General features: G+C 38.7%; 1 protein-coding gene across 2 annotated transcripts in view; it reads right to left on the bottom strand.

The window, feature by feature from the left end:
• Positions 1–26,875, bottom strand: part of CHST11 (carbohydrate sulfotransferase 11) — a 173,298-nt gene extending 146,423 nt beyond the window's left edge. Inside the window, exon 1 of one of the 2 annotated variants that reach the window (XM_075209308.1) lies at positions 26,132–26,875. In XM_075209308.1, coding sequence (XP_075065409.1) covers positions 26,132–26,249 — 118 coding nt within the window. In that variant the 5' untranslated portion in view covers positions 26,250–26,875. The remainder of the gene's footprint in view (positions 1–26,131) is intronic. The other variant, XM_075209309.1, reaches the window with a different exon arrangement.
• Positions 26,876–27,295: the final 420 nt, after the last annotated feature.

The raw sequence follows: 27,295 nt of genomic DNA, 5'->3' as shown, positions 1-27,295 counted from the left end.
ACATTTTGAAATTGCAGATTCACAAATGTAAGCAAATAATGTTTTGTAACAACTTTCTATTTGTATTGTGTTTTCACTGTGTGTAAACGTAAAGATTTAGGCAATGCAGCCCAGCTTCTAGTCTTCCTTTCTATGCAATGTTCACGTCCTTCCACAGATGCAGAATGCCCTTTGTGTTGGCTTTGATGGCTGTCTGATGAGATCCTGTCCAATGACTCACAAAGCGAGACCTTTACAGAATATGTGACAAGAATGTACTACTTATCTAGCAATGCTTTTCATAGGAGCTCAACATTTGCTCCACACTCCTTCTGGAAAATAACACATTCTAATCTGAACGGACTGAAATGCAGTTCTAATGAGTGTAATGAATTGTGAAGACGGCTCTCTTTCTACCAAGCAAATGACAAGATTTCAGTAGAGGATTCAGGCGGGACAGTTTGAACCCATCTATGCTTCAGACCAGGTAGCTGAGTCTAAATAACTAGACTAGCAATTAACCCAATTTAAATTTCTACAAATTGGGATATACTTAAAAGTGTCTACTAGGACTTAACGCATGTTGAACATTTAATATTAGCACTCCTGTTTGTGAGCACTTCAATTCCTAATCTTTTTGTTGTTGTTCTATATGACCAGTAAAGGGCACTAACAGGGGCTGATAGACTTTAGCTCGGGGGTCAAGCACAGAGCACTGGCCCATAAGTAGCCCATCATTAAAGGATGGTTTTCCGTATAATATATATTTATCAATATAAAAAAAGAGGCTATTTTAGCATTGTGTAACCCAGTGATACTTTATTATTCTAAATGATAAATCTTAAATAAAATAAAAAATGCAACAACAAACAAAGCTCACTTTATATTGCATTTTTTTTATATTTTATCCCTACATCACTTGGCCGATTATAATGGGAAATAAAGGAGATATAACACTATAAAATCAAAACAATAACAGCAACAAATAAGGGATATGTCTGTCCATCATCACACTATACCCCTGCTTAAACTCAATTCTTTATGTACCTTCTGTCTTGTCTTCTGCAGCAGTACCTCCCCCGGGAGGAGCAGAGGCAGGGCACTGGCAGTCAATCTAACAGCTTGGGTCATCACTACTGTGGAGATTGTGGCCGCATCACACATGCAGTGATTTTGTGCTATAGGGCTCCCGTAGTCTAGGAGAGGAGCCCTGTAGCACTGTCATTATAGAAATCCAGTGCATGCTGCCCACTGGACCATCAACACTCATTTATAGTCCAGCCTGAGGGGCATATGCCCCCCATGCCTAGCCCGCCCCTGGGCACTAAACATACAATACACATAATCCCTATAGGATAAAGCATTTTGTTACATTCAATAGGCTGTGTACTTATTCTCTTAGTATAATAATTGGAGCTAGGATAATTTACAATGTTTGTAACTTATCTTCCCCAATGCAAGCCATTGTCCTTTTATTAGTCCATTTAGGCTGAGAAACTGTAATAGCCTTTTTGACAGAAAGTCTGACGTGAATAGGAAAAATGTCTACCCCAATGGTAAATTTATTGTGATCCTATAAGCTCTGTCTTATCTTTTACATACGTGTTGATGCATATAATTAGGAGCTATTTTAGTGGAAAAATAAAACAATAGGTTCAGTGTCCCTTTAAGATATATCTTAACAGACTGAAGTAAAAAAAATTGAATGTGTAACAAAATGGTTATTATTGTGATAAACCATCACAAATGTGGTTAATAATGGCAAAATGTTACAGTGACACGCCTAAAACTATGGTCAAATGACTAAATCACATGATTCCAGTCAAGCAATTTTGATTGGGATGACCGCCTGTTTGTGACCTATATATTGTGCGCGTGCCAAAATTAACCAACAGGATTGTTTTCCCAGTGCTCAGTCACAAGACTTGTATGTCTTTACACATGTACAGAACATGCCTTGCAAGGACCGTACTGCTGACTCTTCATGGGCTACTACTAGCAACAAGGTGCCTAGACAGTGGAGACGAGGCTCCTGTGAAAAGTATTACAACCTCACTGAAGATATAGGTTCAGTAGCTCATTATAAATGTCTGGGCTACAGTGATATATGTGCTAGCTCTATACATCTTTTTGCCCAACCTCCTACCACTACAACCACCCTGTATTAATCAAATGACTTCCAGTCTCTAGAAAACACAAAGCATTTCTCAAAGCTCCTCGTCACATTATTTTAACATACCAATTAACCTATTAAACATCAAAGCAGAAGGAGAATTTGAAAACTACCCAGCAGCTGGTTACACTATTTAGACATCCTGGGTTCAACACCCATGCACCATGATTAGCCATATTGTAGTACATATCATATATCTAGCTCAAGTTGCATTTCCTGAGTCCTAAGCATGCTTTCTCCACGGAATGAGGAGAAGAAATGTTCCAAGCGGCTTCTATGGACAACGAGCACAGTGGTGAGCTCTAGCGACATCTGCATACCGTTTATTAGATTTAAATTATATCTGAAGGACGCACAGTTCAATTTTCATAAATTAATGTAGTTTGGAGATCGACAATTAAATACAGACCTCTGTTTAATTTAATTCACAGACTTGACATGTCTTGTGAATTATGGATTTTAATTTATGAGTAAATTAAAATACCTTGCTAACAAAACCTTACCCAGCAAATGTAAAAATGTAATAATTCAAAAGAGGCTTTGCAGAAGGATTTTAGACTGTTTGGTAAGTTTTCACTGTAAACGTGGGAGTGTAGGCTTCAATTTATAAAAGAACCCAAAAAATGAACAAAATGACACGTTGGCTTTATGCATCAATGATTTCTATGCTATGAGACAGTATCCATGAAATACTGGTAAACGGACAACGTCAATGTACCCCACAGCAATGAATGAGTGCACCCTCAAAGGGCCCTGTATTTACTGATCAAATCAACGTTTGTAATACGACCCTTAAACCATGAAATTATTTTTCTAGTAATAAAACAACCATAAATGTATGGAAGTTATTTTGTACCATCAATGCAATTTAAGAAGACATCTACAGGATTTGTGTTGTCCAGAGCATACAGTGCACATATATTGATTCTTAGAAGTGAACTAAGAGCTATTTAATGCCTGGTATCCCTAGGTACTTGCTTTACTAATGGAGATAAATCCATGAATGAGTGCATCAATGTACACTCTACTACTAACTGCAAATTTTGGATTGAAGAGATACATTTACCGGTCTGAAAAGGTCCCATTAGTGGAATGTTTTTCAGTACTTTATAAATAACATTCAAGAATTGTACTATTTTAGTGATACTTTGGCTATTATTTGGTGCCATTCAATTTTACTCTAAGGTTTATATGCATAAATGCAATAACAGATCTGTGCGGAATAACTGATGCACTGATCTTTTTTTTTTTTTTTTAATGAAATATTTATAGAAAAATAAAGTGAAAATAAGCTCTACTTTTAAATAAAGTGTATTTCCATTCACAAAAGCTGTGTTTCCATCTTGCTCAATATGACAGGAGATACACTGGACAAGAGGGAAACCCAGATAGGAAGTATAGGGAAAACCAGTTTCTCAAAACAAGTTTAATATATAATTTAGCAGATTGCATTGGAAACAAAAATAAATGTCCCTTCCCCTCCCCCCATTTAAAACTAGGAGCCCTAGACTAGTGGAGCAGCTTGTGGCCAGCCCATGTTGCCAGGTAACCAGATTCATCATTTGTGAAAAGATCCTACTGAGAAACCAGCTACCTCAGTACCACTTAGATGGTTTAAAATTGTATGCAAAGAACACAGTATACCATTTCTTTGCATGTCTACCCAATATCATGTTTAATTTAAAAATATCTGCATACATGAAACATGTTGGTTTGAAACATAAGGGCTTAAGAACACAAGCACATTAACGCTGATAGTCCATAATTATTGTAAAAGAAAGGACACGTGGCCTGTGACATTGCCTGCAGTGTTCACGCGCGGTAATGACTAGTACCCTACCCTGCAGGGAGACTTTGAGACCACACTGAGAATACTCTGCTAAAATATAGGTCAAAGTACCTTCGGTTTTACAAGGGTTGTTGTTTTTCAGCATCTATGTGTACAGGACCTAGAAGACTGGAAGCACACATTTCTGAGTCAATGGAATAAAAATAATGTTTGTTGGTATTGTAATCCCATATGGTTACAATTACCGCATCTGCTGAAAACTGTGCACCTGGCATACTGAGCTGTTCTGAAAATACAATCTGCCTATATACTATATCTGTACAGTTAATTTCACTTGTTAATGAACTACTTAACAGGAACTAAACTGCAGTTTACTATAATAAAGAAGCTTAATTGACAATGTAGGGAATATTATCTGTGCATCTCGGAATTGGTTGATAAAACCAAAATACTTGTTATATTCATGTCGCCACAATGACATTGCCGTGCTCACAAAGCCGCAACACAAAATTTCTACGTCCTGATATTGGACTTCTTAAAACAATTGACAAGTGGGATGAGATGCAGTTGTATACTACACAATTTTAAAATGTTTCCACACCTATCTACACACTAGCACATTGGTGTAGGTTTATACTTTGAAACCTTGTTTGCTCGATGTAGTCATGTCCCATACTTGCCTGTGCTGGATAGTTCCAGCCACTGCACTATTGTTTTCTACTTCGCACTGGTCTTTTAAGGACAGTTGGAACCATCCTCACCCGCACGGCTTATACTTCATTGCGGAAGCAATCCAGCAGAGGTATGTACACAATGCAGCTTCATTGAGCAAATCCTGAGGCTTATGGTCTGTATCAGTGGTCGAGGGGGGCTGGTATGTCATAACGGCACTTCTACTGCTAAAATCAGTGAGCAGATAAACCCAAACTGCTGGCCATCTGTCAATCATCATCATTTATTTATATAGCGCCACTAATTCGGCAGCGCTGTACAGAGAACTCACTCACATCAGTCCCTGTCCCATTGGGGCTTACAGTCTAAATTCCCTAACACACAACCACAGAGACACACAGACACAGACTAGGGTCAATATGTTAGCAGCCAATTAACCTACTAGTATGTTTTTGGAGTGTGGGAGGAAGCCGGAGCACCCGGAGGAAACCCACGCAAACACGGGGAGAACATACAAACTCCTCACAGAAAGCCATGGTCGGGAATTGAACTCATGTCCTCAGTGCTGTAATGCAGAAGTGCTAACCACTTAGCCACTGTGCTGCCCCGTCAATAACTTGTTAATATACAACATGGAATTATATCAAGGAAAAGAAGGGCTGCTCCTAGTGCCCCCTACTGGTTAAATAATTGTGACTGAAACAAATATATTTCCCAGAAGAGTAAAGCGTACTACACTTACATCGCAATGTCTGCCAACTCACCCATTACTTGTGTACCCACAAAGCCAAATGGATAGGATTGTTATCTTCCATATTAGGAAACGCAGTTGGAAGATGAACATTATAAGCCAGATTCTCCCAACAGCAAAAACAGAACCCGGTAAAATAGAAATAAATCAGACTCACCAGCCTCGTTTTGATTTGCCTTCCTACAATACCAACAGCAGGATGTTTTCACTCTTCTGTGGTCGGCAATATTTATTAAATCAGCAATGTCTGCTTACAGATAATATCTGCCATTAGAAGTAAAATGTGTTTTCATCTTGCGAAGCTTTGAACACTTTTTTTTTTTTTACTAAGCTGACATATGTTGCTGCTTGTTCTTTCAATGTGTGCACAATACATTTGCCATATGTAAGTATAAGTGAGGGGAAGCTCATAACTCTTTAGCCCAGATTTTGCCTGGTTTTGAGAGCCACAGTTCAATTTTTACTTACAATGTTTACCCATTAAGCATGTTGTTATTAAAATATAATGAAAAAAAAAAGCAACGGCATCTGTACAAAATAATAAATGTCAAACAGTTTGTTGGTGGGTAGTACACCAGTTAGAGCCCTGGCATACACAATTCAAAGAGACAGTTGTATTAATGACCCTTTATTTCAGGTAGGTAAAACAAGCCTTCCGCTGTCGCAAGAGCTGCTGACTTGATATATCAGGCCAGGTATAGTCCAGATGTTTTTCTCTACCATGTAGTTTCTATTTTATCCCAGGAAGCAAAATAGAACTCGCATCAACGGTCCGAGAATGGTGTGGGATACAGTGCTCGTTTCTGGCAGATATCACATAGGGCATCAAAGTACAATATAAATTGCTACAAGCAACAAGCAACAGGAGATCAATTATTTTTCTGCTCCAGGCACCTTAACCCCCCTAATATTCCAATATTATTTTGAATTACCAATGGCACAAAACAGAGCTATCCCCTCTCGTCTTTTAGTGCTAGTAATTGAGCCGCTTGTTGCTAGAGTTCATTCGAATACAGACATAGAAGGAGTAAATGCAGGTTGGTTGAAACATAAAAAAAATCACCATGCCATTTACTGACAATAACTCGCACCCATGCATCCCTTCCAGTATTATTTAAAAAACGTACGCATTATAGCTGAAGTACTAGACTTCTACTTTACTTTATGGGATTAGGCAAACCCTAGAGAAAAAAAAATCCCTTTTAAATAGCACTTGGAAAAATGGAAATACCTCCACGTGAACATCACCAAACAATACCATCAACTCTTCCAGGCCAGTTACTCACAACTATTAGCTAAAACCAAAACAGACCTTATAGCTTGTGACAAACATACATGGATTGGACGCATTAATGCAGCAAAGATGTTTTATCAAGTTTACTGTACGGTCTGTACCTTCCATTGCAGGTTCCACCTCACATATTCAAATTTATCCAGCAGATTACTTCCACTTTCATTTGGGCAAAACAGTGTCCAAGGGCAAGGTTGCGTATTCTGCCGTGTTCCACACAGGATGGATAGATATCCTGAATTTCGCCCAATAGGTTCAGAGGTTTGCATCCCAATTTTATAAGACATGGTTAACCATTAAAGCTGACACTATCAATATGGCAAAACACTCCACCATCATCATGCTCCCAAAGCATCAACGTCCCAATTGGCGAAAATACACTCCCAGTGGTGAAACACAACGTTTCTGGGGTCGCATGAATAAACCCTGTTTTATACCTCCATGATTCCAATTTTCAATAACCCAGACTTCCAGCACAAACAAGACCTTTCAGTCTTTGGGCCCTAGTTGTCAAGCGGGTCAGAATTTTAATCAAGCTAACACTGTCACATACATGCCCGCCAGTTTCCGACCTTCAAAACACAGTTCACAGACATTGATATCAGTTTTAACAACAAAGATATTTCCATGCTTCGTTTACAGGTCGTCGGATAGTGATTAAAACATTGTTAGGGACCTATGTTTAAAACAGGCCTAGGAGATAAACAAAACAAAATAAAAAGACAAGTACGCTGAGCATACAAATCCTGGTTCACTGGAGAGGGATCCACTTAACCTGGACTAAGAGGCAGCCTTTGGTGATAGTCTAGATGAGGGAGAGTTGGCCGAGAGCTGTGAGCACTCCTCTACCAGCTCTATTCATGTCAAGATCAAGGAAATCGCTTACAAATTTTTATATCCAATGGTATTATGTTCCTGTCAGTCTCCATAATTTCTTACCAGATGGATCGGATAGATGCAACACGGGGTCCTTCCTCCACATCCGGTGGTCATGTTCAAAACCCAAAGAGTTTTGGGAGAGCATAAAAGACTAAATTTACACAATCCTCCAACTTAATCTCCTGCTCACAACCCAAATTCTACTTACTTTCCCTCTCGTACGTGGAGGCTACATGCCACTAGTCCAAGCTTATAAGTCATATTGTCGCTGCAGCCACCTGCCAGATAGAGGCAACTGAGAATTTGCCAGTAGCTCCAAACTATGCGGTGATCATCAATAGAAGATGGCCAACCTACTGAATGGCTCTTCTAAGTAATTTTGTAAGACATGAGAGCCGTGGGCTACCCAGTTTAAGTTTACAGAGTTTTAGTAAATTACATTACGTAAGATAAGCAAACACTTGACATGTGGTGTGCATCCTTCTGGACCTGACTCCTCTCCACCTTCCTTTACCTCACTCATTCCCTGCTTTCTGCCCCACCTTCCCCATTTCCAAAATACAGATCGCTGACTTTACACATACCTGTTATGCTCTCTGTTCATTGTTATTACTTTGCCTAATATTTTTGTGGAACTGTCAGACTTTAAATAAATAAATAAAACACCTTAAAAAAAACAAAAAACACAAAGTACATAATATTAAGTCCTTGTAATTTATTCTTTTAACTTGGCATAAAATTCCAAGCATTTGTTAGGCATATCAAATACCCCAACCTTCCCAAACACACTTGCAGCTTCAAAGACACCACCTCGCGGCACAAAGTAATGCACAACATAGTCACATGACCTCACAACAGAGAGAGAGAAATACTTTAACACTTGTTAGTTCTGTGCCACTTGGTGGTAAATGATCCCTGTGGAGTACATCCAAGTGACTGCAAACTGCATGATGACATTTATTTGTTTAAAAAGAAAAACATATTTTACACATTAAGTTCAGCAGCAAATGTGCAATTTTTATTAAATTACCAGCTGTCATCACTGAAATGAGGAAACCCTATTTCTTCGGTACAGGACAGTTTAAGGCAACCAAGCCCAAGCGACGTTGCAAAGTGCCAGACTTAATTAAAACAGGATAATGTATTCCAGCATGGCGGACTAATAACAGCTGAACTGGTAAAGTATACAGGATGTGTCAAAGTAGTGCCCATGTCTTACAACAGGAAGCTGCTTTCTACGGTTTATTATCTGGATTTTTTTATGCAGACTGCCAACCTTACTAGTTTAAGAATTAAAAGACTACTGCCCATTCCCCTACAGACTGGACCCGAGAGCAGAGAGGACAGAGGACTGGTGTATGGTCTAGCAGTACAAAGAAATCTCACACTGCTCCGTTACCAAACAAGATAGGACATTCTTGGGATTTCTCAACCTTACCGACTTATAAGGTAGCAGTCTTACAGACAGCAGCTTTCTTTAAATCCATTGGCCTGGGCACAGTGATCCTGTGTATATTTTTATTTCAGGCAGTGCATGAATTTTAATACATTCCAAACATGCGGAAATTCTTGACCCCCTCACTGGAATATGTCAGGGATGTCTTATGGATAAAACAGCAAAACTATCTTGGCAGGGATAAGGATCATCCTCAGAAATATACTGACACCTTTCATAGAAGTAAACTGGTTGACAAATATTATGTATATAAAAAGATTCATGGAATGTACCTTATAAGTCTTATATTGGTTTGCAGATTTTCACTGTCTGAAATGTAAATTAAGCTTTAGAAAATAGAACACATTTCTACCAGGTAACGGTGGTTGCTGTCCGATTGTTTGGGTACATCATAGAACAGTGATGGGCAACAGGCGACCCTGGGCTGCATGCGTCCCTCCGAGCCTTCACCTGTGATTTGTTTATTCTAGCCTGTAACACTGGTTTAAAATGCCTGCTGATATGTTATCACAGACAGGTACCTCTCTCTTGGATTAGATGTATTGTTTTATCTTATTACTGAGAGCAAAGGTAACGAGCTAGCATTCTGAAGGTTAGAGGGCCGTCCCATGCTGCCCCTGATGTGTATCCCGTTGCCCATCACTGTCATACAGCGGTTTTCAATGCCTCCTTCAATACTGCTTTCTCACTAGAGGCTTATGGTGTTCTAGAACTACACATGCCAGCCACATCAGTAGAATAATCCTGGACATTGGACGTGGAGGAAAGGATTTAACATATAATATTTAATTTAGGTGGGATTGGACGGACAACTTTAATAACTTTTACCCATATATAACCTGGAAATTTGAAGCAAACCTTTACTTCACATGCTTATGAAGAGCACAATGCTGAACACACACAACTTACCAGACGTTTTTACTATTTCTTCATTGATATCTATATGAACTTAAGTGCCACTATTACCTGCATGCCGCCAGCTACTGCCTTTACTATAACATATAGGGAGTATATCCAGGTTTTCTACACGAGTCTTTACAGTGGTGGAAGTGGGTGTTTACGGTGATATGTCATACCGCCACTTCTCCCACTGCTTTAATTATAACCATTTACTTACATTCCCATTACATTTTCCATACAATTTTCACTTCCACCACTGCTTTACAGTATACATCAAATGTCTGGATGATTTATTATGGGCCTTGGATAATACATTTTCTCCTTTACCCATAATGACATTGAACAACTAGCTGCAAGTAGTAAACATCACCTCTTTTTTGCTGCAAATTTGCCAAGACAGATGTGAACAAAAAGGTAACATCTCTGCATAGAATAAAAATGCAACACATTAAAATTAAGCTTTTAAGAATAGATTAAGAAAAACTCATCCTATTAGCTGCAAATCCAAAAGATTCGGTTTAAAGAGGAGGGGGCGTTAAAAAGAAATCAGAGCTTTTCAATGTACTTAATACATTCACAATCTGAGGGCAAACAGAAATATCCCTTCCTTCTGGATACACCCTTTTCATCCCCAAGTAATATAGAGCTACGGAAAAAGACGCAAGAGAATTTTGCAGTCTGTAGAAAGGAGAAATTGTTCCAGTCACTGGAAGATATTTGTCAGCCACTAGTGCATAAGTCAGCACAGTCCTTAAACAGGTTAACACAAGGAACACTCTATTTAACGTTCTCTGCCTACTGAACAAACACCCAAATGTACTCAATAACCCAATGTATCAAATCAAACATAGGTGCCTACCACCTCAACTGAGATTTAATGTTAGAAAAACATACACTCCCAATTCTAAAAGGAACATGAACATTTAAAAAAGTGCATGATATTAGTGACTTTTTTAAACGGAGAAATAAATCCTGTTTTAAACATCTTTATTTTCGCTGAATTATCTACTGGGACGTATTTAACAACTATTTATTCAGAATATTCAATAATAAACCAATCGTTACAAAAATTAATGTATAAAACTATGTTCTAATTAGCAATTATGTTATCAAATTTAAAAGTGATCAAATTTCACAGTCAGCAAATGTTACAAAACACTAAAATATATTTACAGTTAAAATAACAAGCTGCTAGGAAATCAAAGATGTAATAAGATCATTCATAAGTGCCTTACACATATCGATATAGACCTCCTTATGTCTAAGGTTTGTGTGGTCAATGCTGCATGCCTGAAACGCTTATGGAAAATTGAAACTTTACTTCTTTGTATGGCCTTAATAGCTGCATAAAGGCATTCCACAGAATAGTCTGGCAAAGGGCTTTTGATATGAAGATTGGTAAGGGCAGCTTGTTTCAGCTTAAGATAACAACTGCAGCCTGAACACAGACTCATAAGAGAAGCCAAGCAGAACGGGAAAACCCATAGAAAATCCAATTGCTGTGCTTCAAGTTTCATGGAACTGTATTTTATTTTTTTCATGCCATAAACATCTGTTGACAAGTACCCCACATTTGGGTTGTGGAAGAAGCAAGTGACAATCCTTGGTAAATTTATTTAGGAGGTTAAACCAGGAATATTGTTGATACTAAGAGGTCTATTTATGAATATATATGGCAATAGGAATGATTTTCACCTATTGCATTCATTTACCAAAGTGTAAAAAAAAAAAAAAAACATAAAAAAATGATTGCAGTACCTCAAGTGTCTGCATGCACTGACACTTAATGCAAGCTGGCTCTTGTAGATGCATTAGAAACAAATTCAATATACATGACATGACAAGTATTTCTTCTGAGTGTTCATCATGCACAATACCATAAATGTTAAAGTTAAATGTTTTGAGGGCCCAAGAATTAGGTTCTATTCAATATACTTTCCTTTTACTTGGCATAGTTAAGGGTCTTTGGCACCTAATAGTGGATTCTATGGGGAGCCAAAGTCTGATTATTCCCGTTTTCATGTGAAATAAGGTAGTGCGTAGTATTGTGAGGGGGTTAAATACAATTTGTCTGTATGGATAGTCAGGAGAATTAACCTTTATTAAAATGGGATTGATAACTCCGCAATGGTCTAACATGTAGCACTGTAAAGGCGGCTCATCAGCACATTTGCCTTCCTGTGTAACCCTGAGGCTCTAGTTTTCCATTTTACACCACAAGCAGCCGATATCCACATTGGCAATTATTGGCTGCATATTTTCCCTTGGTTTAATAACTATATGTTGCGCCAGTAGCAAATTAAACTCTGCGTACTTAATGAGAAAAGCAAACTGAGCTTGAACATTAATGATTAAGGCAAAACATCACCAATGTTAAAACTGTCTTTCAACATTTTTATAAAATATGAATTGCACAGCAGGTCCCTTTGACCCTGCTGCTTTATTCCTCGGCACATTAGAGGACGAAAACAAAAGTCACAGTTTAGAGCACTACATAAAGCTGAGCACCTGAGAGCAGCGTGGTTTACTGCTCCTTAGCAGCTCATCAGATCTCCTTACAGATTGTTAGACCAGAATAAAGTTGTTTATTCAATCTGGTATGACCAATGTACAGAGCTACATTGTGCAAAGAACTGGGCATACAAAAACCTTCTCTATGGTAAGGAGAGTTTATATTAGGAGGATTGGCATATGTTGTAGTCCTGTCTGGAAATTCTGCATCCAGTCACATCACCATAAAAGTGATTCGTTCTGCAGACAACCCAAAAAAGCCCCACTAAAACTATATGTTTTAGTGGGGCCCCTTAGATTGTACGCTCCTTTGAGCAGTGCCATCTCTACTCCTGTCTTCACCACTTTTAATTTGCTCGCCAGCTACTTAGCCTTCCTCTTCGAGGACCCTCTTCCCCCCGTCCCCTCTCGCTCCTTCCTCTCCCCCCTGGGGGTCTCCCTTCCATCCATGCCCTCCCTCTTAGGTGCCATCGTTGGTGGACCTTCCCCTCTCCCCTCCCCCGCCTCTCTAGCTGTGCTTTGAGCTCACTGAGTTACTGTGCTTATTGTTTACTGTACTGTGCTGTCTCACCTCATATTGTAATTTCGTTTGACCCTGTACGGCGCTACGGACACCTAGTGGCGCCATATAAATAAAAATTAATAATAATAATAATAATAATAATAATGTTCAGTACATGAAATAATAAGTAATAATTCTACAATACTGTCAAACACCTCAAAAATTGTCTATGTTACACTTTATAACATCATTAGCAGAGATAAGAAAAGCAAAGCTAAAGGGGAAAGTTAATCCATACTTGCCAACTCTCCCGGATTGTCCGTATTTCGGGTGGGTCTCACGGACTCCCAGGAGAGTGTGGCAATCTCCCGGATCTGCCTACTTCCTAGTGAACTGGGCAGAGTTAGGGCCAAAATGCCACGATTCTCCAAGAATCACAGCATTAGGCCCCGCCCCCACTGTAAAATGACGCGTTTTGCGTCATTACGTCACTAGGGTGGGCCCAAAATGTTGCGATTTTGGAGCCCCGCCCGCCCACCTCCCCCAAGGAGGCTCCCAGACACCAACTCCAAAAAGTTGGCAAGTATTAGTTAATCGCAATCAGAAGGCGGCTCAGTAAACATCAATCATAAATGGGATCAGTACACTTTTTTTTCCACTTTGTTTTGTTTTGTTTGAATCAAGGATTCGAAACAAAAAAAAATTCTTGATTCTCTGGATACCCCAAAGAAGAAAGCAAGCCAATCAAAGGGTGTCAGGGCTGGTGGTCCTTTGTTATTTAGGACAAACTGTATGTGGAGTAGGAGGAACATCCACCTATTATAAAACCAAATATTCATATAAGACCCCCACTGGGATCACACTATGAACAGACCTATTTGGGAGCCTGCGTTGAGCCCTGGCCAGTAAGTGAGCACAGCTACACAGTTGTTGTACCATGGTGCTGGAGCCTCAGCATGGGAATAGCTTGGGTGGAGTGGAGGAAAGAGTTTTTTTTCTGGTGGGAAGAGGGGTAAAGTTAGTGAGCGGTGCTTGCAGTGATTTGCGTAAAATAGGTAGATAGATAAGACAGATTTGACTCCGGTGCCCGGGAAATACAAACAAAAAAAAAAACAATCCGAGCCCAGATAAATCGGCTCAGAAGGAAAAGGGTCAAGTAAAGAAAAACCCAAGCTAAGCTTTCAGTATTAAGAGTGATTTCTTGGTTGAAAGTAACAATTCTAGTATCCGTTCCTTGATCCTTTCCAGTTCAAGACATGCTGAGTGAATTCAACTGCAGGGATAACCAACTACAACTGTATTCAGTTGTGTCTGTGTTCCGACAAGGAGTCAGTAACGTAAGCTGGGGAGGGCTGGAAAATTGTAGCCCGGAATGATGGTGGTGGTGGGAGGAGGGTGGGGGGAGGGGTGGAGACAACTCGAAAAAGGAAAAAAAATGTAGGTGGCCCAGTGACCCAGCCCAAGGTAGCCCACAATGGGATCGGCCCTGAGGCCAGATGCCCCCTTGCCCCCCAACCTTCCCCTGCTGGGGAGCAATGCTGGGGCAGAAGGCTGTTAATGTGTCCTTCTGTGAAGAAGTGTGGGTATCTGCTATGGACATCTGTGAAGTCTGAGATTGCACTTGCTAATGTTCTAAGTGTAGCTGGGAACGAAGGAAGGCGATGAGCCTGGTACCTTGTCGGAGTGATTTAGCTGGTGTAACTGCAACTGTGCAGGATCAGAGAAGTGAGAGTTAGAGTGACATGGTTGGAAGCAAGAACGTCAGCTCTAGTGTCACTTAACTGTACAGCATAAGGTAAGTAAGAGAACTGTGCTGGAGTATGACACTGGAAGATCTCACATTTCAGCAGCTTAGTCAGTGGTCAAATCATCATTGAAAATGGTAGGAGGGTGGTGTGGCTTTACCAGTGAATATTGAACAAAGAATCTTTCAAACTTGCCATATTATATTAACCCATCAACAAAAAATGCAAACCTTTTTCTTTCTTTTTAAATTAAATAGATTTAATAGCCCGATATGTTCTATTTTTAAAATAGAACCCTTTATAGCTTAGTGTAAATAATAAGTATCAGATTGCTGCATTACCTCTGCATTTTAATGGTGTTTGAAGCATCATCATTTATTTATATAGCGCTACTAATTACGCAGCGCTGTACAGAGAACTCACTCACATCAGTCCCTACCCCATTGGGGCTTACAGTCTAAATTCCTTAACATACACAGCATATAGGTCAGTGTAGGACCTGTATGCAATGAGGTACCATTGATGCTGGGATGCAGGATTAATTGTTTTTATCAAAATGTGAACAAATACCTCATGATTTAATTTTGCTAGATACACACACACACACACACACACTTATGCAGAATTGAATTCCACAGAGCAAATCATTTTCTAGAATTTAAGTACACTGCCTAACGTCTGCCCCACCACTGTTTCAATCAGAGGATTCAGGTAATTATTAAATGCACCCTGTTAAAAAGAGCGTTACTAACCAACAGTGAAAGTGCTTCCATTAAATTAGGAAAACAACATACACAGATACTATACATTTTCCCTTTCTATGCAACTTTCATCTTGACTTCATATTTTAGTATTTCAATAGTACCAGAGACATCACTATATCAGACACACACTCAAATCAGTATATAAAATATATAAACTATTTTAATACATTCAAATTTTGCAGAATATATAACTTTATAACACATTAGGATGACCGCAAAGTCAACAAATATAGGGGCCTATTTAACAAGCCCCAAATCCCCCGCAAATTAAAGTATTTACAACTAGCGGATTGCAGCAGATATTGGACCCTCACCGCATTGGACCATGGAAGAGATAGAAGATAAGCGACAGCCATTTTTCGTGACTGCTGTCCCGGCAAAATCACTTTAATAAATGGTCACAATCTTTCATTCCTTATTGCGATAAGGAATGAAAATGACTGACAAAAAAACGCTTATTGTTAAATACGTCCCATAGACATTTACACCAAGAGGTCAGATTAGCACTGTAGGATAATGGTACTAGCCAACTAGTTTTAAATGAATTAGCAGCACAGTATATGTTCAGACGCAGATATTGACTTGTATCATTAAAAAAGGTAATGGCAACAGCATTTAAAAAAATAATACTATGGGGCTTACAAAAGCAGAGGCAGGTAGAAATGGACTTCCAAAAATGTAGTAGTAAATATAGAAATTAAGCATACCTTCATTCATTGCAAAGTTATACAAAATGATTGCTCCCAATTCATATAGTACATAATTATCCACCTTCTATATCCTGCTAGATCTCAGTATGCTTCAACAGTCCAACTCTCAATATTAATCTGTGCAATGCCAAATTCACACCTGACTAGTTTGATTACTCTGCATTTCATACTTATTAAATTTGCCATACCAGATTGCCTATAATAGAAAGAATCAGTCCATCCTTATTAAACGTGACAACAGCACAGTAAATTTCATTATGCAAACATAATTATGTTTAGTGACAACAAAGCTAATTATTAATTCACTTGGCCTCCTAGCAGTCTGTGCAGTTTGGAAGTGCCCTGTAGTTATCGCAGGCAGAAAAGCACTGTGCAGATGTCCATTAGTCTTCACGCACTGAGCAAAACTGATTAGAAGCAGAATGCAATTTATATTTAGGAACGGATAATATAGTTATTCATTACCTAAAACATTAACAGCAACCCTGCTGTACACTTGTACCATTTTTACATCATCATACTAAATGTACTACTAAATATAGCACACCATATCAATCAAATCAATATTTCATAACAGTCACTGATTTGAATACGGACAACAAACCGGATTGGATTAAGGCACCAACATTAAGAACAGACATAGAAGGTTTAACTTGCTAATGGTCCATTTAGGTGCAACATTTGCACCAAATCAACCAAGTCAGGTCTTTCAGTTCAAATGCGCATGCATGAGCAGGATAGCTGGTTACACAAGCGCATATGCCCAGAGACTGGTCAGGCAAAGGGCTAAGGCAAGCCTTACAGCACTCTGCTGCCCTGGCGATATTTTCTTAGTAAATAGCAATAAGTGATTTTCTATTGCTGTGATAAGTGCTGATAGAAAACCATTGTTATCACCACAGAATAATAAATAGTTACCTTAGTCTGTGGCTTCCTGCTGGTGTCCATCTCTCCCTTCACATCATGACACTGCACCCATCCAAACCAGCCCTGTCCTCACCCAATCACACAAATGGACTGGTCACTGACACTCACAAGATTAGTACAAACGTCCTTACGTATTCTGAGCTGCCGTGAATATATTATTGATCCTATTGGCTACAAATTATATTCCCTGCTTCAAAATTGACAACATCTCAGATGAAACCACAAAAAATAAAAAATAAAAAAATATCTCAGATGAAAACTAAATACAATAATGTTCTAAGACTCTATAGTAAAACGCAACTTTAAAACAGGGGCTCGCATCCTAAAGTAATCTACCTAGCAACACATGTTTTGTAAATGTATTTTCCACTAGGTTGTGATTTCCTGACTTCAGTACATGGAAAATTTGAAAAATGCAGAACACTGACATTGAAAATTCAATTCCCCTACACAGCATTAGGAACAGCAACATTAAATACCATTTGTTTAAAAGGCCATTTGTGACTAGACCTCATTGTGTTAACTTTAAGGGTACGTCTACATGGACATTTTTCTTTCTGTGTAAACTTTTTTTTATTGAAGTCAATAAGTTTCTGAAAGAGCAGTCAAAGAATATTGTAAAATAGACATAGCAAACTTAATTTCAAATGTTTTTTGAAAACAATGAAAGGAAGGGGGAAAACTAAAGATGGCGATACGAGAAGGGAGGGACAGGGAGAAAGGGAGTGAAGGGAGGAGGAGGGTGACCTGTGCTCCTGTTAACAGAGACAGAGCTAGACAAAATAACTTCTATATGCAACTAGGTGGCGGTGAACTCTACATTTCTGTCTAGTGCAGCCAAGGTGAGGTCTTCCAGTGCCATGTAGAAGTCTAGCCAATGGAACCAATTCTTAACAAATGGAGGAGTATTAGATTTAAACTTGACTGGAATAACCACTTTTACTGCAGTATTGAAATGATTAATGAGGGATTTCTTATATGAAAAAATCAGAGCCTTATTTATATTTAGAATACAAAAGTATGGACTTTCCAGCACCTCCTCAGATAATATCTTCTTTGAAATTTTAATCATTTCCCTGCAAAATAGTTGGAGCTTCGAGCGTTTCCACCAGGTCTGCAGGGATCTTCTGTAGAGTTACCACAGCGCCAACATTTATCTGAGAGTCCAGGAAACATCTTACCAAGGACACTGGGTCATCTGTACCATCTAGTAATAACCTTACTCTGTATCTCCAAAAGGGACACTCTATGGATGAGGCTTGGATGGAGTGGAACAAATGTTCCTATTGTGGGGCAATCAACACGGACATCTGAAGCCTGTTGATGCGTCTGATTTACTTCTAAAATGATTCCACCCTTCACTTGAATGGATTTGAAAAGGAAATGATAGGTACATGCTCCTTGATGTGGCGTGAGGAAAAATGATGAATGGAAATAAAATGTCTGTCTGGACGCATCCTAATAGAGGCTCCGATACTGCGGAGGCAGCTTCAGCTCACACTGACGATGAAACACCTCCCAATAGGGCTTGGGCTCCAGCACAGGAATGCATGCTACCTCCTTCAGTTCAAATGAAACAAAGTTCTCAGAGATTTAAAATACTATACAACTGGGAACATGCGATTAATCCTCAGACACAGGCTACACGGAAACAGGCACATGTGTTTATGTTGTCTCCTGCCATGGATATTTATTTATTTTTAGAACAGTTACTTCCCTTCATCAAAGACAACTTATCTCCCTAAGTGATTCACTTGCATATCTTCAGTTAATAAATGGGTTCAATAAATGCAACATAAAATATTGACTTACACAAGACATGTGTTCAGTGTTTTTTAGCCTATTTGTAAAAGGTGGTTACTGCTGTGTGATGTTATATTAAATGTTGTTACCAGGCAGACTGCAAATCTTCTCTCCGGCTGGAGAGCAGGTGCTGCAAATCTCCGTACACAGTGTCAGCAGAGATGGGGGAGACGCGAGATAGCGATAGATTGTACAGGGAACACCAACTCAAACATTGATTGAAAAGCAAAACTAATCAGCCCATTACATTTATGTGAAATATGTACTTACCCTATTGAATATGTGACCATATTGTCTCCCACTGTACAGCATTACATAACCTGCAGCTTCATACAGTGGTCAAAGTGGAAATTTAAAAGTGGCGATATTGGAAATGCAAATCAATAGAATATGATAGCTTTTAATGAAAGCAGTAGGAAAAGTGGCGGTATGGCATACCACTATAAACCAGCCCACTGATTTCATATATAAAACTAAAATGGTGCATCACACCACTTTTCAGGATCTAAACAGCTTCACCTCAACACAACCCACACAAAACAACAAAATAAAAAATACACACACAAACGGGCAAGCTACACTGACGTGCAAATTCTTTTCTGCAGTCAAATTCCTTGTTGCCTATGTGTGCAGGCCGTAACAAGTTGTACTCTTGTGCATTTCAACAACACATACTTCCTGTATGGGTTTATTTAACTTATATCTTTCTGAACATGACAGCAGACAAAAGAACTGTTCCTGAATTCAGCACCGAGAATAGAAGAAAAGAAAGAATATTTAGAAAAAAAAAAAAAAGGACAAGTGAAACCATGCCACTAAACTGGGTAACGTTAGAAAATAAATTATTTGTGTTGCCATTAGCAGCCATGTTTAATAAAATGACATGAAAGACATTAGTACAAGTGATTATCCTTGACCAGAGCAATTAAAACACGGCCTGCAACATTTAAATTAATTGACCAAAGACTATTTCATTGGGCATTAAATGCATGAATGCAATGTGGAAGATTTTTAAACAGGTGGGTATGCATTTAAAAGGTTTAAAAAACCCTTCTAACATTTAGAATAAATAATTTATTCCAACCAGTGAAGTTACATGAAACACATTTGTGACCAATTTTAATAACAGTGGGCCAAACATCCTAACGTTAACTTGTAGCAGTTTTTGTTACTTTATATACATTTAGGATGTATGAGTGAAAAAACATTTTCCATTTATTTACAGGTTACTTCTGATTCTTTTTTCTTATGTACGGTCTGCTGCAGGATCTTATAGTCACACAAGCTAAACTTCATCTATAGCAACCGCAAGTGTTGAAAGTTGTAATTTAGGAGTCTAAAATGCATAATTATAAAGCTTTCATACTGCCGGTCCGGCAATATCCTGGGTTTTTCAAGCCGGGTTTTTGCTGGGGCTCGGAGCGTCCCAGTTCAGAAACACCATTCATACTGCACCTCGGACCCGGGAATTTCCCGGGTTGACCCCATTCATACTGCACAAGTCTGTGCCCTGGCAATTTGTGGGAATCATCAGCAGAGCAGTTTTCATTGGCTGAAAAATGGTGATGTCATTGAAAGGTGACTGTTTTTTTTTTCTTCCACGGGCTCCCACCGATGACATCATCCTCCAGAGACAGGCAGACAGCCAATCAGCTTGTTTTCTGTGCAACCTGGGTTGAAAAACCCGGGTTGCACCATTCATAGTGCAGGCAACCCGGGTCCGACCTGGGAATTACCCCTCAATAAATTCCGGGTTGAAGAAGACCCGGGATTTTTGACTTGTACCATTCATACTGCACCAAGACCCGGGTCGTTTGAGCTCGCCCCGGCAAAAACCCTGGATTTGGTGCAGTATGAATGGGGTATTACTAGCACAATAACAACACTATATTAATGTATTGTTATAACAAACCTTAGCTCTGCAAATTGAATTGTTTACGCCCCTTATCTCCCATTTTCAACATTTTATTGAGTGGAAGGAAAAAAAAACCCATCCGGTTAGAATAGAAGACATAATTAGTTTTATGTGGTTTACATTTCATAGTTGCTTTCAGACAACATATTGTTGTTCATGAAGTAAAAAATAAAAAAAATAAATCTAATTTACAAACAAAAACAAAACTCTACCCAAAAGCATACCTGCGTTTAAGGCTTTGGAAGGCCTGGTGGAGAAGAGAACAGCATTGCACAGGTAATTAAATGTGTCCAGATCTTATAGCATGTTCTTTAAATGAAAGGCAATCAAACTAAGCACATCTACAATAGCTATGCATTTTCAATGCTGCACAATATAGTCTCTTTTGACATTACTCAATAAATAGATTCCAGACCTGACAGATCTTAAGATTTAGAACTGTACACAATACTTTTTTGTTTTTACTTTTACAAATAGAACACAGTATACATTTTTATAGGAATTATTTCAATGAAAGAGTAACATACACAGATGATATTAAAAGAGGTACTCAATTCAGAAAAACAATTTCTTTTAGTAATTGCATCATGTTAGTACCCAATAAAATGCCAGACATCTTTAATCAGAAGCCTTGTATACAATCTAAACTCTCGCTGTAGACCAATCCTGCTGTTTGGATTATCACAGAATTCCTATTTAATTCACCCTGGCCAATCAGCTACATATATTTAGTTCCACTTACCAATTTATGTACGGCTATCATCTCCATGACAGTTCTTCCTCTTTTTTGGACAAACACAATAAAGCTACCTTACCTCCTACTAAACTAAATGCACAGCGGTAATTAATCAGCCCCCCTGCCAGACAAGGGGTTGTATTACATTAACCCTTGTCAGGAAGGCAGCTGTGCACTCTAATTGCTACTGCTACACATTCAATAAGTGAAGCTTTGCTTTGAAAGTTTCACACATACCTAGTTCCCTTCAGAGAAACATGGAGCGCCAAAAGAAAGTATATATTAATACTGCAAGACCCTGGTCATAGATGAAGAACTTGAAGATTAGTTCTCCAACGTTTAGTGCAAAAAACTAAATGACAAAGATAATTTCAGGGTAGCACATTTAAGATGGTTACACTCATGTAGATTTAGTTGGTCAATTTAGTTTGTCTGACAACCAGTGCACCCTGCGAGGACCGATCCTGACAGATAAAATAAAATTCAATTGAATTCGTTATGATCTTCCTTGGTTAAAAAATAAAAAATAAGCCAGTGGCCAGCAGAGAAAGAAGTGACACATTGACAGTGGTATAAGGTCAGGGCCATTTGTTTAGAAATCCAGCCATTTGTAGAAGGGGCTGAAGTACTAGAGTGAACTATGTGTCGCTAGCTTAAGAGAAAAAAACAAAAAGCTTAATTTATTATGAAGTAGGTTTGTTTTTTTATTGACGATAATAAGATGAGACTCAACTGAGCACAATTGTGTGTGTATTGAAGGGGTTCTTTAACTAATAAAGCCTGTATACTGCTGAAGAACAGGACTTCCTCCCGCACACAAGAGCCTGCAATCCAGCACACCTCTCCCAGCTGAAGCTCCAACTTGACCCCCCGCAACTGGCTTTATCAGATGATTACCCCTTTAAAAGTACAATAATGATTATTATGATGTTACATATTGTAGTTATCGGTTTCCTTATGCTCAGAAAAGTACAAACTTTAATGTTCCGAAACCTTCCATCTAAGGGGTATATTTAAGAAAGCACGATAGTGCTCTTAACGGAAAATTAAGGTCCCTCTGTGTCCCCCGCATATTTAAGAAGGCTGCATCGCAGCAGATATCGTGGATATCTGCTGCTTTGCACTCCTCTTTGTTTTTGGGAGCAGTCACCATTCAACAGTATGGTGACTGCTCTTGGCCGCAATCTAACAAGTTCCGAAAAAAAGTTTTTTCCGGTAACTTGTCTTGATAATGTACGCCAGCTGAATTGTCAGATTTCAGTGCTGTCAGCTCTGCTCCGAAGAGCAAAGCTGGACAGCGCATGTGTGGAGGGATCACATGATCCCTCCCTGTCACTCACCGCTCTCTCTGCAAGTTGCAGAGACAGAGCGGGGAGGTTTTTTTGCGCATGTGCAGTTTTTCGAACTGCACATGCGCAGTTCCAGAGTAAAGAAAAATGAAGAACACCTGGAGGAGACCCGTGGACACCGCGTTCCGAAGAGGGGGGTAAGTGTGATTTATTTTATCACAGAAACAGCAGTTTATCGAAATTGCTGTTTCTTTAAACCGTTTTTAAGAAATTTGAGAAATAGTTCAATCCTTATCCATGCGATAAGGATTAATAACTATTTTTCATTTTTGCCGATAATTGATAAATGTGCCCCATAATCACTGCAACTTCTCAATAAGTATAGCAGCAGGGAGACCTGCGGTTACAGATTACTCTGACGCAAGAAGGACACACAATAAGGTTCAACTTGATGGCAGGCGCTATCAAAGTATAGCTGCAGCTTTACAATGGCGGACATGCGACATGAACCCGATAAGCCATGCAATAGCTGCATTTCATGTCTTTCCAGTTTTAAATGGCTGATCTGGTATCGATAGGCAGACGCATAATGTGTTTATTTATTTTTAAAAATGTTTTTAGACAAAACTAGAATTACAGATACACGTACAGTGGATCTCCGGTGCACAATATATCTGTAGGAAAAGAGTGAGCACCACAATTAGACACTAGTTTAGCTCATGCAACCAGTCCAGGTATCAGGTATGTTTCAGATGGCAAACACTATATTAGCCCTAGGAGACTATTTTTTAATATTTTAGAGTCTTATCGGTGACTGGATTAATAATATAGAAGGGCAATACATACATATATAACTTTTCCCTGTATACTTGATATAATATCTATATTTATTGAATTATACACAAGGAAGTACTATATCCAGTTTTACAACAAATATATAATCAGCCTAGTATTACATTATTTATGTTAAGTGTATACTGTTACTGTATAATTGTGATATCTTTGCTATATGTACTATATCATCTAACCTTACTTTGCTATTTATGTGTTGCTATAACCACCTGTTTATCATTCCACACGGCTACATTTATTCCACCTGTATAACCCCTGGAATGTCTTTCTCACTACCCCTTAGGCATTTGTCGCACCTACAACCATCATGCATAAAGTTATGTTCTCAGTCTCTCTCTTTTCTTTCACATACCTGAATTATCTGTGCTGACTACTGATACTTTATTCTTTACCAATTACTGCCTGTAAAATGTTAAATGTCACCAATAATAACCCCCCCCCCCCCCGACTGCTCTGCCAGTTTTGTCATGTGTTTTAATAAGATGACGGTATAAAGAGGCAGTACTGGACTTCAGAGTACGTTGCATGGTAAATATACAGCTATTGTCCAATAAACATTGTTCCTTAGCTTCTCAGCCATGGAAATACATGGAAGCTACTAGCTGCCAGTACATTCCTTTAAAGTGTACTCATAAGTCACTGCAGTCTGCCTGAAATCGCACCCAGCTAGTATATTCCTCCCCAACTGTTACTGTGCACTTATCGATGAATGACCTTGTTTAGGACATTTCATCTCCAATCTGTTATTTAGACTACAGTTAAGGAACAGTAATGGGGGAAAGTGCAATCACTCACAACCAGTAAGCATCTTCATTTGGAATTATTGTACTAGTCATTCACTCAAGGAGAAAAGTGCATAGCTAAAATTCATTGGCGTATAATATTCAATGTGCATTGTAAGAGCTTTGTACACAATGAAGGCAAAACAAAATAACAGTGAAAATACAAGATGTTTATGCTAATGATATGATTATTGAACACTAGTAATAAGCTCTTGGAGTGGGTCAACTACAAAATAAGTTGGTGATTAAGTGATTTTCTGTGCTATAGTGTAATAAATGTTTTATTTTGATATATTTCAGTAGATACCTATTAACTTTTATAAGTGCTACTAAAATTACTAACAGCACAAATCCAACAGTACAAGAGAAAAGTGAAATCATTTATTAAACTATATGCCAAGTCATAATGTAAGTAAATTATTCTCCACCAAAATAAAAAATATTAGAAAGGAAATGTAATATTCTGAATATTTTTATAAAGTACCTGGTAAAAAAAACAACTAGCCATATGGACGATAATATCCAATTGCTAGAATTTATTGCAAACCAGAAAATATCACATTTTATGGACACATACCAGAACATGCTTTGCAGCCTCCATCAGATCAGAAAGAGTTAAAGTTCCCATACATTTCAAACAGGCTTCCAGACAAAAGTGTTAACAGGCTCTTAACAATACAATACCACGCCACTTAAGACACTAGCTAACAAAGCATTGCTGAGAACGACTGCTAAAATGAACTGTCATTACTATTTAGGTAATATATTGAAGTATTTATTAACAATTATTTATTTAGCTCCAGCAAATTTCTGTAGTGTTGTACAATTAGAAGTGCTCACTCTAATTCAACACCATAGAAGGGGGTGAGATAACAAGAGCTTTAGAATATCCTCTATATGTTCAGGCATTAATAATTTTTATTTTAACTAAATGTGCCAGCAGCATTCTCAGTTACATTTTCAAGAGTGTCTGATGAACCAAGGTCAAAATAAGGAACACTAGTGACATTGCTACTATGGAACAAAGTTACTCCTAAAATTTACAGGGCATTTGATTAGATCTGCCAGATTGTAAAAGTGACTGAAAATGTACAATAGTACAGAACTAGGAACAGCACCTGTCATTCTGTGTATAGCACCCATTTATATCATCCATTTATTCCATTATTACAGTATCAGGTAGTGACCTGCAATTCTTATTTGGAATACAGTACTGAGAGTGGTAGCTGGCATTAAGGAACTGTTTCACAATAGCATGTCTGATTGCTTCAATATCACTCATATGGAAGAGTGTATACAGAGAACAATGCAAAGATGAGGTCTTACTTTTGTGATAATTATTGTTAAGAACACTTTTTTTAAGCAATAGATCTAACATCTGCAATGAAAATTAAAAAATAAAAAATAAAATACAAAAAAACACAACGAGCTAATGAAAATTATATACTTGATCAGAATATGTAAAAGCAAATCTATATAATAATTATTTACGCTGTGTTGTATTAACTACAAAACTCTCATCAAGTGTTACAATACAAACGAACATAAGACATAATTACAATGGAAAATTAAAGACAGGTCTGAGTATTTCTACTTCCCTAATCTGCTATTTCTATGTGTGCCCAGTGATACATGTTGTATTTCCCCATTTGCATGACTGAGAGCAGCTGGAGAACAAATGGGTACATGAAAGGGCCTCCCTTACCTGGGTGCAACATACTTTGGAAATAGAAGATGACCAGGACGAAGGATCCTAAGCAAGTGACCAGCACCATCCTGCAGATCCGATTCATCCTCATTATCTCCATGAGCGCCTGCTTCATAGCGATGTCCGGCTGCGGCTGGAGGCAGGTAGCGTGCGGCGAGAGGATGCAGCCTGTCTGTCTGCTGTTGGGTGTGGATGTCGCACTATGGGAAACTTGCTGGGTATTAGGAGCCTTTTTTCACATGGGCTGCCAGGAAAGCAGAAGAGATTGTGAGCACTGACTGCCGCACGTTGTGCTTTTTATGCATGTATACAAGGGACCATCGAGGCTTGTGTGCAGAGACTGCGTTTACGTTTCTCTAGGCTGACACAAGCTGTGTGCAAATATATCTACTATGGTTCACCGGGTCCAGTCATATGCGTGTGTGCTCTCTGTCTTTGTGTATATTTATTGTGGTGTTCTGTGTGATGCTCTGACTCTTGAGTCTTTGCTTGCGGTTGATATGATGCTGCTCTCCTGTGTGGTCTTTATATTGCGTCTGATGCTCTAATCCTGTGTGTTGCTTTAGGGATGCTCTGGGTGTCTGCATGTATGTGGATGTAATATCTAAGAGCACAGCTGGAAGGGAGGATGGGTACTCAGTGGTAGGAGAAGGGGGTGGTTGAGATGTGGATGAGAGCAGCTGCCTGGCTGTCTGCACACCGGTCAGAGGCTTAGCTGCTCTGACAGTGACGAATGGAGGAGGAGAGCTCGACGCCGGGCAGCAAATCTGACTCCTCCTTCTTTTGTTTTCTGCTAAGGAATATGAATCCAGCTTCAGCACTGCCACCTGCTGCCCACCGGCTATAACTACACATCACAACCCTATTTTCTGTGCATCGTTTAACTTCACATCTACTTCAGTGGAAATTGTAACATAAATCTACTGTATAATGATACAGTAGATTTATGTTACAATTTCCACTGAAGTAGATGAAGACCTATAAACTATAATTTAATGCAGGTTTTTTTTACATTCTTTTAGCCAGAGTCATATTTGTATACGATAAAATGTAAGCATCTTTTATGTTTATATTATCATGGATGAGTGATCTGCGGGTTAATTTGATTGAAAGGATTTTTGGAGGCTATTTATTAATAGCAAACCATAGCAGATATCTCCG

This window comes from Mixophyes fleayi, chromosome 4 (assembly GCF_038048845.1).
Source record: "Mixophyes fleayi isolate aMixFle1 chromosome 4, aMixFle1.hap1, whole genome shotgun sequence".
In the NCBI taxonomy this organism is placed as follows: Eukaryota; Metazoa; Chordata; class Amphibia; order Anura; family Limnodynastidae; genus Mixophyes; species Mixophyes fleayi.
Note: the sequence above shows the minus strand (reverse complement) of the source record. Positions and strands in the feature narration are given on the sequence as shown.